General features: G+C 42.0%; 1 protein-coding gene across 1 annotated transcript in view; it reads right to left on the minus strand.

Moving 5' to 3' along the window:
• Positions 1–2,023: 2,023 nt before the first annotated feature.
• Positions 2,024–12,054, minus strand: part of ADIPOR1 (adiponectin receptor 1) — a 30,989-nt gene continuing 20,958 nt past the window's right edge. The window contains exons 7-8 of the mRNA XM_073666698.1: positions 10,037–10,230; positions 2,024–9,468 (exon numbers count right to left, since the gene is read on the minus strand). Coding sequence (XP_073522799.1) covers positions 9,340–9,468; positions 10,037–10,230 — 323 coding nt within the window. The 3' untranslated portion in view covers positions 2,024–9,339. The remainder of the gene's footprint in view (positions 9,469–10,036; positions 10,231–12,054) is intronic.

Genomic DNA, 12,054 nt, shown 5'->3' on the forward strand with positions numbered 1-12,054 from the left:
TGGCATTTCTTTGAAGGGCCACACAGCCCTCCATGTGCTTGCCAGAGGTAGCCTGACTGCCATTAGGTACCGAGAGGATATCCTTAGACCCCTTGCGAGACCATATGCTGGTGCGGTTGGCCCTGGGTTCCTCCTAATGCAGGACAATGCCAGACTTCATATGGCTGGAGTGTGTCAGCAGTTCCTGCAAGATGAAGGCATTGAAGCTATGGACCGGCCCACCTGTTCCCCAGACCTGATTCCGATTGAACACATCTGGGACATCATGTCTCGCTCCATCCACCGTCACGTTGCACCACAGACTGTCCAGGAGTTGGCGGATGCTTTAGTCCAGGTCTGGGAGGAGATCCCACAGGAGACCATCCGCAACCTCATCAGGAGCATGCCCAGGCGTTGTAGGGAGGTCATACAGGCACGTGGAGGCCACACACAATACTGAGCCTCATTTTGACTTGTTTTAAGGACATTACATCAAAGTTAGATCAGCCTGTAGTGTGTTTTTCCACTTTAATTTTGGGGGTGACTCCAAATCCAGGCCTCCATTGGTTAATAAATGTGATTTCCATTGATGATTTTTGTGTGATTTTGTTGTCAGCACATTCAACTGTGTACAGAACAAAGTATTCAATGAGAATATTTCATTCATTCAGATCTAGGATGTGTTATTTGAGGGTTCCCTTTATTTTTGTGGGCAGTGTATATTCGATAGATAGAACAGGATCACACCAATAGGTAATGGTCACAGCTCACCTCCTCCCCGTTCCTGCACAAATACCTCTGCATACATCACAGACCATGCTTATAACACTCTCCCTTGTAAGTCTATGAGCCATCTCCAAACTGTAAAGCATATCTTAGGGTATGTGCCCACGATGCAGATTTGAAGCAGAAATTTCCTGAGCATTTCTGCATCTCCTTGGCAGAAAAAACGCATGCGGATTTTACATGCGTTTTTTTAGCATTTTTTTCAAGCGATTTTGAGCATCACTTGGAAAAGGGCTTGACAAGTTGGTCACACAATATAAATCCATGTAACTGGCATGGATTTATATTGTGTGACCAACTTAGAGGAAATTTCTACTATCAAATGCAGCATCTAAAGTAAAAAAAATAATTAAAAATGTAAAAAAATCTTATATTCACCTCTCCGGCGGCCCCCGGTATCCTCCTGGCAATGTCCTCGCTCCTTGGCGTCCCGCGGTGTACTGGCAGGACCTGCGGTAACGTCATTCAGTCAGCTGATGGTCACGTGACCATCACCTGAGTAAATGATGTCACCGCAGGTCCTGCCAGTACACCGCAGGACGCCGAGGAGAGAGGACACTGCCGGGAGGAGACCAGGGGCCGCCAGAGAGGTGTGTATGAATATATATATATATATATATTTTTTTACTTGTAGGTACTATGGTACCCGGGTTGGAGGAGAGTCTCCTCTTCTCCAGACCCGGGTACCATCCGCACACTGAACCGCATAACATCCGCATGCATACATGTGGATGTTATGCGGATCAATTCAAGTCAATGGGCGCGATTTTGCCTCAAAATCGCACCCAAATTGGTTGTGCTGCAGATTTTTCCACAATGATAATCCGCATCGGAAATTTCTGCAGCATGTGCACAGCACATGCGGATTATCATTGGGGAACATCCCAGACCTCTTAACAAGCGATTTTAATGCGTTTCCGCGGCGGAAATGCTGCAGCGGAAAAGCATTAAATCCGCATCGTGGGGACTCAGTGGTGTGCTCTATAAAAATAAAATAGAACACCGCATCTGTCCATGAGTTGTGTCTTTGTTGTTGCAACTAGGTTGTACGGTCGTGAAAGCGGCTAAGCTAATATGCCACACACAACCCATGGACGTATATGGTGATTTTTTTTCTCTTTTAACAGAAATCAGACATTTTCTAAGCTTTTTCTTTTATAAGCCGCTCAAGCAAGATGGTCTCCATATAATCATGTATAGATAATAGAATTAAATATCTGCAATCAGAAAATAAAGACAGGTTGGAAAAACAAGGAAGTATGTTTCAGTATCTGGTTTAATTAGTAAAAATATAAGTGATACATTCCCTTTAAAGATCCACTAGCTTGGGCACTATAAATGATCTGATTCATGCCTTTTTATAACTTGGGATCCAAAAACGTAATGAAATTAGTCAATCTACTGTGATTCCACGAGGATTGATTCCCTGGTGGATACGAAACCCTAGGAGACAGCAGGATGTCCTGTCTCCTAATGCACCAGTATGAGCAGACCACAGACTGTGGTTGGTCCATGCTACTAGTTACAAGCAGAATCTGCTTTACAAGTTATTTAACAAAAAACAAATATTGTGCACACCCCTGCACTATTGATTTTCTATATAATTGGGGATACACTTTAAGTAACAGATATAACATACTATGCAATGTAAAGTAACAGCAGCCATTGTTTGTGTGGTTTGCAGCAAACACTTTTAGTGTCTGGCACTCTAGTTTTGCTGTAATCACAATGACTTAAAACTAGGACCTCAAAAAGGATTAGGACAGGGAGATAGAATGAAAAGAAAATTAGGAAGAATCGTGAAGTATTGAGAGCAATGATGTAGTTGCTCTGCAAAGGGGATTTCTTTTATAGTTGGGCTTTAAAGGAAAGCTAAAAAATTGCTAGAAATATGTGCAAGTGCATACTACACATCATCATTGTTCTTTCCATTAGGTTTTCGCTTCCCCTGAATAGTCGAATAGTGTTTTGCCACTCTTTTCAGGGGAACAACATTGATGGTAGTAGTAAAAGCATACAAAGCATGTGGCTATGCAGAGGGATTTCTATTACACAATGGGCATATCAAGTAGTTATAAAAACACGTCAAGTAAAATCCTGAGCATATACAGTACTGCACAAAAGTTTTAGGCAGGTGTGAAAAAATTCTGCAAAGTAAGAATACTTTAAGAAAAAAAAAAAAAGAACTAGAAGTCTTATTAGGTTGTTTTTATAAATTAACAAAATGCAAAGTGAATGAACAAAAAACTTGTCAGAATGTGGCATATCACCTGGCCACATTCCGACTAGACATGTACGGTCTAGTTTAATAAGTGAATTGAGCGAAGCCGCGCATGTCTAGTCAGAATGTGGCTGCCAGTATACATATCGCATACTTGTGGTCACATGACTGCCCAATCTTGCCGCTGCCACAGAAGAATCCTGACAGCGCACACTCTGAGGATACACAGAGCGTGACTGAAGACTTTCATGCCAAACGTGGACAACCCATTTAAGCTACAGATGCAGGGTTAATCTGTAGGTTAATAGCATTACAGTGTTGTGCAGCCGCCTTACTGAAAGTGCGGCTACCAAGAGAAAATTAAATTTATTCCACCGGCTTTCAGTCATAGAGATATGCCCCGAGTGGCTACGGTCACTGCTCAGTACACACTAAGCAGCTGTGAGGAGACCCTGGTACTTTGAGTGACAGCTCATTCTGCACTGCATATGTGCAGAGCAAACTCTCCATTAAATTGCCAGGGGTGCTTACAGCCACCGCTCACAATGCTACGAGTGATGACTGTAGTCACTCCAGGCACACACCTATGACTAAAAACCAATTGTTCCAAGGAGGAATAAAGTGAATTTATCTCTAGGTAGCCACGCTTTCAGTAAGGAAGTCGGGCAGCAATATATCGCTACTAACCTGCAGATTAACCCTATATGTGCAGTTTATTAGCAGTTGCGGACATGACTGTTTCCCTTTAACAGGAACAGCTGTTTAGGAGGCTTAAAGATGAGTGACTAACAGCCAAACTGTGCTACAAATATGATGTTGTGACAGGCAGTTTCACGTTACAGATCATACCCCGTGACAAAACGGAGCACAGCAACAACACACAAGGTAGTTATACTGCATCAGCAAGGTCGCTCCCAGGCAAACATTTCAATATAGACTGGGGTTTCAAGATATGCTGTTCAAGGTAATTTAATAAAAAGACCAATAGGCAGCATTGAGGGCTGTAGATCGAGTGGCAGCAGATCATGCTTACTTCCCTTCGAAATCAGAAGATGTTCAGCATTGCTCTCAGCTCAGAACTGGCAGCACTCAGAGGGACCCAGCTACGCACTTCTAATTTAGAGAGCACTCTTACTTTGCAGCATTTTTTTCCACAAACTGCCATAAATTTATGCACGATATTGTATTTATATACATACTGTTATAACAAAGAGCTACCATAATATAACTAATTCTTTGACACAATCAAGTAGCATTATTGTTTTTTGTTTTTACATTGATCATTACATTATAACATAGTGAGGTCTTGTGATATCCAGTGTATCCCTTGCTCATACACATGGTCATATTACATCTCCATGCATGAAATGTATATTAAGAGCAAAGTACAGGATCAGATCCAGCCCAGAGAGCTCAGGAAAGTCTTTTCCATTCTTGGTGCTAACAACATGATTCAGCCATATGCATCATCCCTCACAGATACCGTATAACCAGAAATGTGATAGTCAAACAAAATAGATATTTTTGTGAAGTACATGATCAATAAACAAATTGTTAAATAAGTCTGATCAAAATTTTAATTCTGTAATCAGTCCTAACTGTCTATGTAACGGTGGGTAAGAGTATGGAAGTACTTACCGATCACCAACTTCCCCAGTTTCCAAGGCCGCTCGGGTCCTCTTCTGGCCCAAGTGACCTGAAGTCAAACGAGCCGGCTCACACAGGGGTTTGTGTGGCTGACTGGAGCTCGCTATCTCAATGTAAGTCTGAAGTCTCGTTCGGAGTCTTCTAGAATTACACTGGGAAGGCAGCTACCACTTCAGACAGTAGACCATGTGTGAGCTCTTAAAGCTGCAGAGCAGTCAGGCGCTTACTCGAGCGGCACAGGAAATTGGAAAAGCTGGCGATCATTAAGCATTTTAATACATTCACAAACCATTACATAGATCATCAGGATGGATTTCGGAATTTAAATTTTGATGAGACTTGTTTATACAGACAGTGGAACGTTACTGGATTTAGCCACCTCTTCAACAGAAATATTATTGAAACAATTACGTTTCCAAAGGCTGTTGGGGACAGTTTTTACACTGAGGTGGGCTACCATATCATGAAAAGAGCATTTGCAAAATAAATTAAATAAAATCTATGGTAATGGATTTTAACATTGCAGTTTCCTTAGCTTTTGACATATCACACAAACACACAATTAGAAAAAGAAAAAAAGAGAGTCATTGGAATTGAACAGATTGCTACTCTCTTTACTGTGATGTTAGTAAGGAGATACTTCTATTAAAAGTCAGTCGTTTATATGGAATCTGTTGCCAGATTTTTGCTACCCCATCTGAGAGCAGAATGAGGTAGGGGCAGAGACCCTGAGTCCAGCGATGTATTACTTAATTTACTGTTTGCAGCAGTTTTGACTAAGAACTGTTTATTTGCTGTAGATCTACCAATTCTCTGAATGTGGAGCTCTGGGTAACCCTGCCCACACCACTGAGTGACAGCTGTCTGTACACTGTGCATAGGCACAAAGCTGCCAAATCAGTGGAGTGGTTGAAATACACGGCAGCAGTTTCACTAGTCCTCTAGTGATAATCTCCTGCTGATAAAACAGTGATTTTAGAAAAACTACAATAAGCAGCCCAGTAAGTGACAAAACTGGAATCAGGTTTCTCCCCCTATATTTTGCTGCTCTCGGATTAGGTAGCAAAAACCTAGTAACCTATTCCAATTAAAGAGTATGTCTAATGCCAGTTGAAAAAAAAAATATTTTCAGGTGTTCCTAATCGAAACATATAATTCTCATTAGTATACTTTTATTTCAAAAGCTGTTCTGATCTTCAGTTATCAGCAGCAGTAAATAAGTGCTATTTGTGAAGGGGGCTGGCTCACTTCAGTAGATAAATCAGCCCCTTTTATGGCTATGCATCAGTTTTCACAAACAACCTGTTGCCTTAGTTATTAGAGTGGACCAGTTAGTTTGCTGGTTATGTGCCATCCTAGGAAACACTTGAGCACCAACCAGAAGAGGAGCTACTGGTATAGAAGCCGAATAGGTCTTTGGAAATAAATATATATCAACAAGTTCCACATGTTTATATGGAACGCGCCTAAAGATTTTTGTTTTGCAACTAGACAACACCTTAAAGTTCTTAGCTTAATAAAAAAAGAATAAGAATATCCTATATGTAGTTGTATGCATTTTAAAGGGAGTGGGTCATAAAAAAATTAAGTTAAGTCTGGTTTTTTTTGTAACATAAAACCCTTTTAATTGACTCAACGGTTTGCAAATCTGTTTATAATTTTTTTTAATGTAATTTTCAAATTTAGATTTTTACATTTTCCATATCACTATCTACATTAAAAACAAACTCCAAAATCAAATCTGCTTTCACCCTAGGCCTAATATTAGACTTTTCAGCCGTCTCATTAACATCACAGACAGTATTACAATAAAAGGCTTCACCTCTATATAAAAGGAGATAACACAAGATTAGCCACTCACAATAGGAGGGGGGTCACCGCTCACCTCCCTTTGCCAAAATCAGAGTAAAGGCCCCGTCACACTAAGCGATATCGCTACGTGTGACACTTTGCAACGATCAGGCCCCTGCTGTGAGGTCGCTGATCGTTGCAAAGTGTCCTGGACCATTTTTTGGTCGTTGGCCTCCCGCTGGCCAGCACACATTGCTGTGTGTGACCAGCGGGACCAACGATCTGGCTGGTAACCATGGTAAATATCGGGTTACTAGGGGCACGCGCGCACTTAGTAACCCGCTGTTTACCATAGATACCACTCTGCTACGGTGAGCGGAGGCTCCAGCGCACAGTAGCAGAGTGGTATCCATGGTAAACAGCGGGTTACTAGGGGCACACGCGCACTTAGTAACCCGATATTTACCATAGTTACCAGCCTGCTCCTGCTTAAGCAGCAGGCTGGCAACGGGAGCAGGACATCGTGGAACGATTCTTTCCACGATATCGCTGCTCCCCTGATCGTTGGTGAGCCTGCCTGTTTGACAGCTCACCAGCGATGTATTAGCGATGCAGCAACAATCCCTGACAGGTCGTATCGTTGTCGGGATCGCTGCTGCATCGCTTAGTGTGACGGGGCCTTAAGGCTGTGTGCCCACGATGCTTCTAAGCGTTTCCGCAGCGGAAATTCCGCTGCAGAAACGCTTAAAAAACGCTTGGTAGAAGGCCTGCCATGTTCCCCAATGATAATCCGCATGTGCTGTGCACATGCTGCGGAAATTTCCACTGCGGATTATCATTGCGGAAAAATCCGCAGCACTACCAATTATTTTGCAGAAGCGCTGCGTTTTCGCCGCCATTGACTTGCATTGGACCGCATGTCATCCGCATCACTACATCTGCACATGCGGAATCCAAGCGTTTCAATGTGCGGATGGTACCCGGGTTTGGAGAAGAGGAGACTCTCCCTGGACCCGGGTACCATAGAACCTGTAAAAAAAAATAAATAAAAATAAAATATATACATTATACTCACCTTCTGATGGCCCCCGGTGTCTTTGTCCTGGCTTCACGGCAGCTCGCGGTGGACTCAAGGACCTGCCATGACGTAATTTAGTCATGTGATGGGTCACGCGACCGCTGACATTGGCAGGTCTTTCAGTGTACCGCGAGCTGCCGGCAAGCCGAGAAAAGCACACTGGGGGCCATCAGAAGGTAAGTATATATTTATTTTTTATTTCTTAACATTCTATCAGTCACACTATATAAATCCATGGCAGGAAAAAAGCATGTACAATCCGCATGTACAATCCGCATGCGTTTTTTCTGCCAGGGAGATGCAGAAACGCTCAGGAAAAATCCTGATCATTTCTGCATCGTGGGCACATAGCCTACAAGCTGTAAACACTTCTATAGAACTGAATAGAGACCGTTCATTCCTGCTTATGGTCATATGATTGCTGAAAAGAACATGACGTAGGAGTTGAATTTTAGGTCTCATGGCCAGTGTGGAAATTGAAAAATTTCTGATTTTTAAATATAATGATATGGTAAAAAAAAAGAAATTTGAACTAAAAACTTGACTTAACCAATAGCCAGTTTTCTCATGACCCATTCCCTTCAAAGCTGAACACCAGTATTTGACTACCCCATGCCACATTCTCAGTAGGGTAGAAAGTTGGTAGAGTACTCACACTGTAGAGCTTCCTCAGCTCTTCCTGTGCCACCATGGTGTGAGCTACGGATCTCTTTTTCCTCTGATGAGTGGCTGTTTAGGCTCAGGCAGTCTATTTAGGACTTATTAAGCCTGAATATATTTTTAAAGGGAACCTGTTACCATGTTTTTGCGATCAAATCTGAGAGCAGCATGATGTAGAGATAGAGACCCTAATTCCAGCAATGTATCACTTACTGGGCTGCTTTTTGTAATCTTGATAATCTACTGCTGATAGCACAGTGGTTTTATCACTAAAGCAATAGGAAATCTGCTACTATGTAGTCCCCCATATTCATGAGCTCTGTGTAACCCTGACCCTACCACTAATTGGCAGCTTGCTGCCTATGCACAGTGTATTCAGAGCTGTCAATCAGTGGTGAGGGCGGGGTTACACAGAGCTCAGCATTCAGATAACTAGTAGACATGTAGCAGAGAAAGCAGTGATTTTATCAAAACTGCAGCAAGAAGCCCAGTAAGTGATGCATCACTGGAGTCTGTACTCGTATCTTAGGCATCTTGGCTCTGCATGAAATGGAGAATAATCGATATTGGGGCTAACTGCAGTCAGATCACAATTTTCAAGTTCATCAGATTTAGGCTTTAAGACTGTAAAATTATTTTGATAGTTCACATACTTGCATGTGTGCTTGGTATAGGTAGCTAGAGCACAATAGAAATTAATGCTCTGTATCCAAAGTTATCATCAAAGCAAAATGTCAGCTCCACAAACGCTTTGCTCATACAATATATTGCTCTCATTGGTACAAGATGCTTCAAAATGATAAGGTGTGACTTCCTATAATGTTTTATCAGATTCTAGAACAATTTAAAACACCGATGGTAGAAAGATGTAAAATAATGAAGCAGAGATTTTGATAGAAGATAAAATAATAGAACTAGTGCCTCTTTCCTCTTATCCCACAAGGCAATGTAAAGTCATTGTTCAATATACAGCTTGGTTTCATCTTGTCCTCCTACGTCTTGTGCATGAAGTGCTCTTGTATTCCATAATGAGGAGGTAATAGTGACCAGTGCCTTGTAACCGGGGGCTTCTGGGCTTTATCGTGAAAATACAGTTGGGTACTAAATTGGTTTAGTTCTCTAACTCTCCCCTTGTAGATCTCCAGAGGAAAGGTGATTATCTACTTATGTCCAGACATTACAGAAGAGAATCATCTGTACAGCCACCCTCCAGCCCATAACGGAACTCTTGTAGGTTGGAAACACCATAGAAGTGGATGAAGGCAGCGGCTACAACCAGTACATGAAAGATTTGGTGAGACTGAAACTGGAAAACAAAGGGAAGAGAAAAGGACACAATCTTAATGTAGTGTATGACCAACCGAAAAAATGTAACTTATTATTTGCAATATGTCTCTAAATATCCTTGGATATCCCTTGGATCCCGGTCAGACGCCTCTCACCCAGCCAAACCAGATCTCACACGTTGAACTGATGAGGGGAAGCACCCCGAAACAGTGTCTGCAAACTGAGATTCAGGTTTGGCTTTTATCTTAAATCATGAGGCAAGGCTCGTTAAAGGGTCGATATTGACTTTTATCATTACTACTTCTTATAGGCGGCACTAGAGTCCTAGTCCTCTTCCTCTCTAAAGAGACAATTAGAACATTTAAATTTCCCAGAGGAGCACTGCAAGGCTTAAAAGTCTCCTCACAGTGGCATGCCAGGCTTGGCATGTTACTCTTTACAAGGAAAAACGTTAACCCTTGGATCTAAATATCCAACGCAGTCATAAAATTAACAAATAAAAGGATACCTATTTTAGTTTTTAGAATATCCTTTCAACTGCAAGGTATAATACATCTACAATTAATTTTATAAACCACCATATTTACCCAGATATCAAACTTTCCAGGGAAGAAACGTTCAGGGATCCGAGCTGCATACAGACCAGCCCCTGTTATATACATGACAGCCATTAGGAAGAACCAGCCCATCTGGCCCACTGTAGTCGCTTTAACAAAGCCCTCTGCGATAGTGAAATGGAGAGTAGGAACAATGCCACTCAGGCCGAGGCCTAGAAATACGCCTAGAAAGAAAAGATCAATAAAGGATTATCCTTTATGCAAAATACATATTTCAAAGTGTCATATGTTTGTTTATTTTTTTTTACATTTATGTACAATGGGGGAAATAATTATTTGATCCCTTGCTGTTTTTTGTAAGTTTGCCCACTGACAAAGACATGAACAGTTTATAATTTTAAGGGTAGGTTAATTTTAACATTGAGAGATAGAATATCCCCCAAAAAATCAAGAAAATCACATTGTATAAATTAGATAATTTTTTTGCATTTTGCAGTGAGAAATAAGTATTTGATTCCTCTGGCAAACAACACTTAATACTTGGTGGCAAAACCCTTGTTGGCAAGCACAACAGTCAGACGTTTTTTGTAGTTGATGATGAGGATTGCGCACGTGTTAGTAGGAATTTTGGTCCACTCTTCTTTGCAGATCATCTCTAAATTATTCAGATTTTGAGGCTGTCACTTGGCAACTCGGAGCTTCAACTCCCTCCATAAGTTTTCTATGGGATTAAGGTCTGGAGACTGGCTGGGCCACTCCATGACCTTAATGTACTTCTTTTTGAGCCACTCCTTTGTCACATGACTAAATTACGTCATGGCAGGTCCTTTTAGACCATCGCGAGCTGCCGCCAAGCCACGACCAATCGCTAAGGACTTCTGGGGCCATCAGAAGGTAAGTATAATGTATAATTTTTATTTTATTCTTTTTTTTACAGGTACTATGGTACCCGAGTTTGGAGGAGTCTCCTCTTCTCCAGACCCGGGTACCATGTGCACATTGAACCGCATGTGCAGATGTAGTGATGCGGAGGTCACGCGGTCCAATGCAAGTCGATGGCAGCGAAAACGCAGCGTTTCCGCAAAATGATTGGTAGTGCTGCGGATTTTTCCACAATGATAATCCGCAGCGGAAATTTCCGCAGCATGTGCACAGCACATGGGGGATTATCATTGGGGAACATGGCAGGCCTTCTACCAAGCGTTTCTGCAGCGGAATTGCCACTGCGGAAACGCTTAAAAAACACATAATGGACACACAGCCATAGAGGGGTAATATGCTGGGATTGAGGGATTTTATCTCTTTTGATACACCCTAAAATCTTGTTTGCTTTTGCGGCTGCTGCTTGGCATGGAATACTGCTGCTCAAATTACTTGTAGCCAGAATACCCAAATCCTTCTGTTCTGTAATCATAAGTATACTTACATTCAATGTATATGTAGCAATAGGATTACTCCATCCTAGGTGCATTACTCTACATTAAACCTCATGTCAAGTGTTTGCCCATTCAGACATCTTATCCAGATCATTTTGTAACATCAAGGTCAGTTTTTATTGTCCTACATAGTCTTGTGTCATCAGCAAAGACTGACTCTTTCCTCTCAAGAGTAGAGCTTAAAAAAAGTTGGTCCTAGCACAGATCCCTGTGGTCTCCACTGCTGACTATACCTCACTTAGAGAATGTACCATTTACAAAGACTCTGTTTCCAGTCACTTAACCAGATTAAAAGGGTTGTTCAGTCTTAAATTACAAATCTGCAGTCACTCTGATACTGCAGACTTGTGAATCCTCACAACGCGCGCACTGCTGTGAGGATTCGCCAATGCCAGGAGCAGCGGGTCGTGCAATTTGCATACTCCCAGCCACATTCCAACTAGACTGTTTCTAGCCTCACCCAATACTCTTGCATTGCGGGTAGCTGTGCCCTTCTAGTCAAAATATGGTCGGGAGAATGCTTATTGCATACCTGCGGTCATATGGCCGCCGTTCCATGCACAGAGACTCCTCATAGCTCGTATGATGTGAGGATTCATAAGTTTGCAGTCA

This window comes from Phyllobates terribilis, unplaced genomic scaffold, assembly GCF_046119375.1.
Source record: "Phyllobates terribilis strain yellow unplaced genomic scaffold, ASM4611937v1 Scaffold_2__4_contigs__length_985480577, whole genome shotgun sequence".
In the NCBI taxonomy this organism is placed as follows: domain Eukaryota; kingdom Metazoa; phylum Chordata; class Amphibia; order Anura; family Dendrobatidae; genus Phyllobates; species Phyllobates terribilis.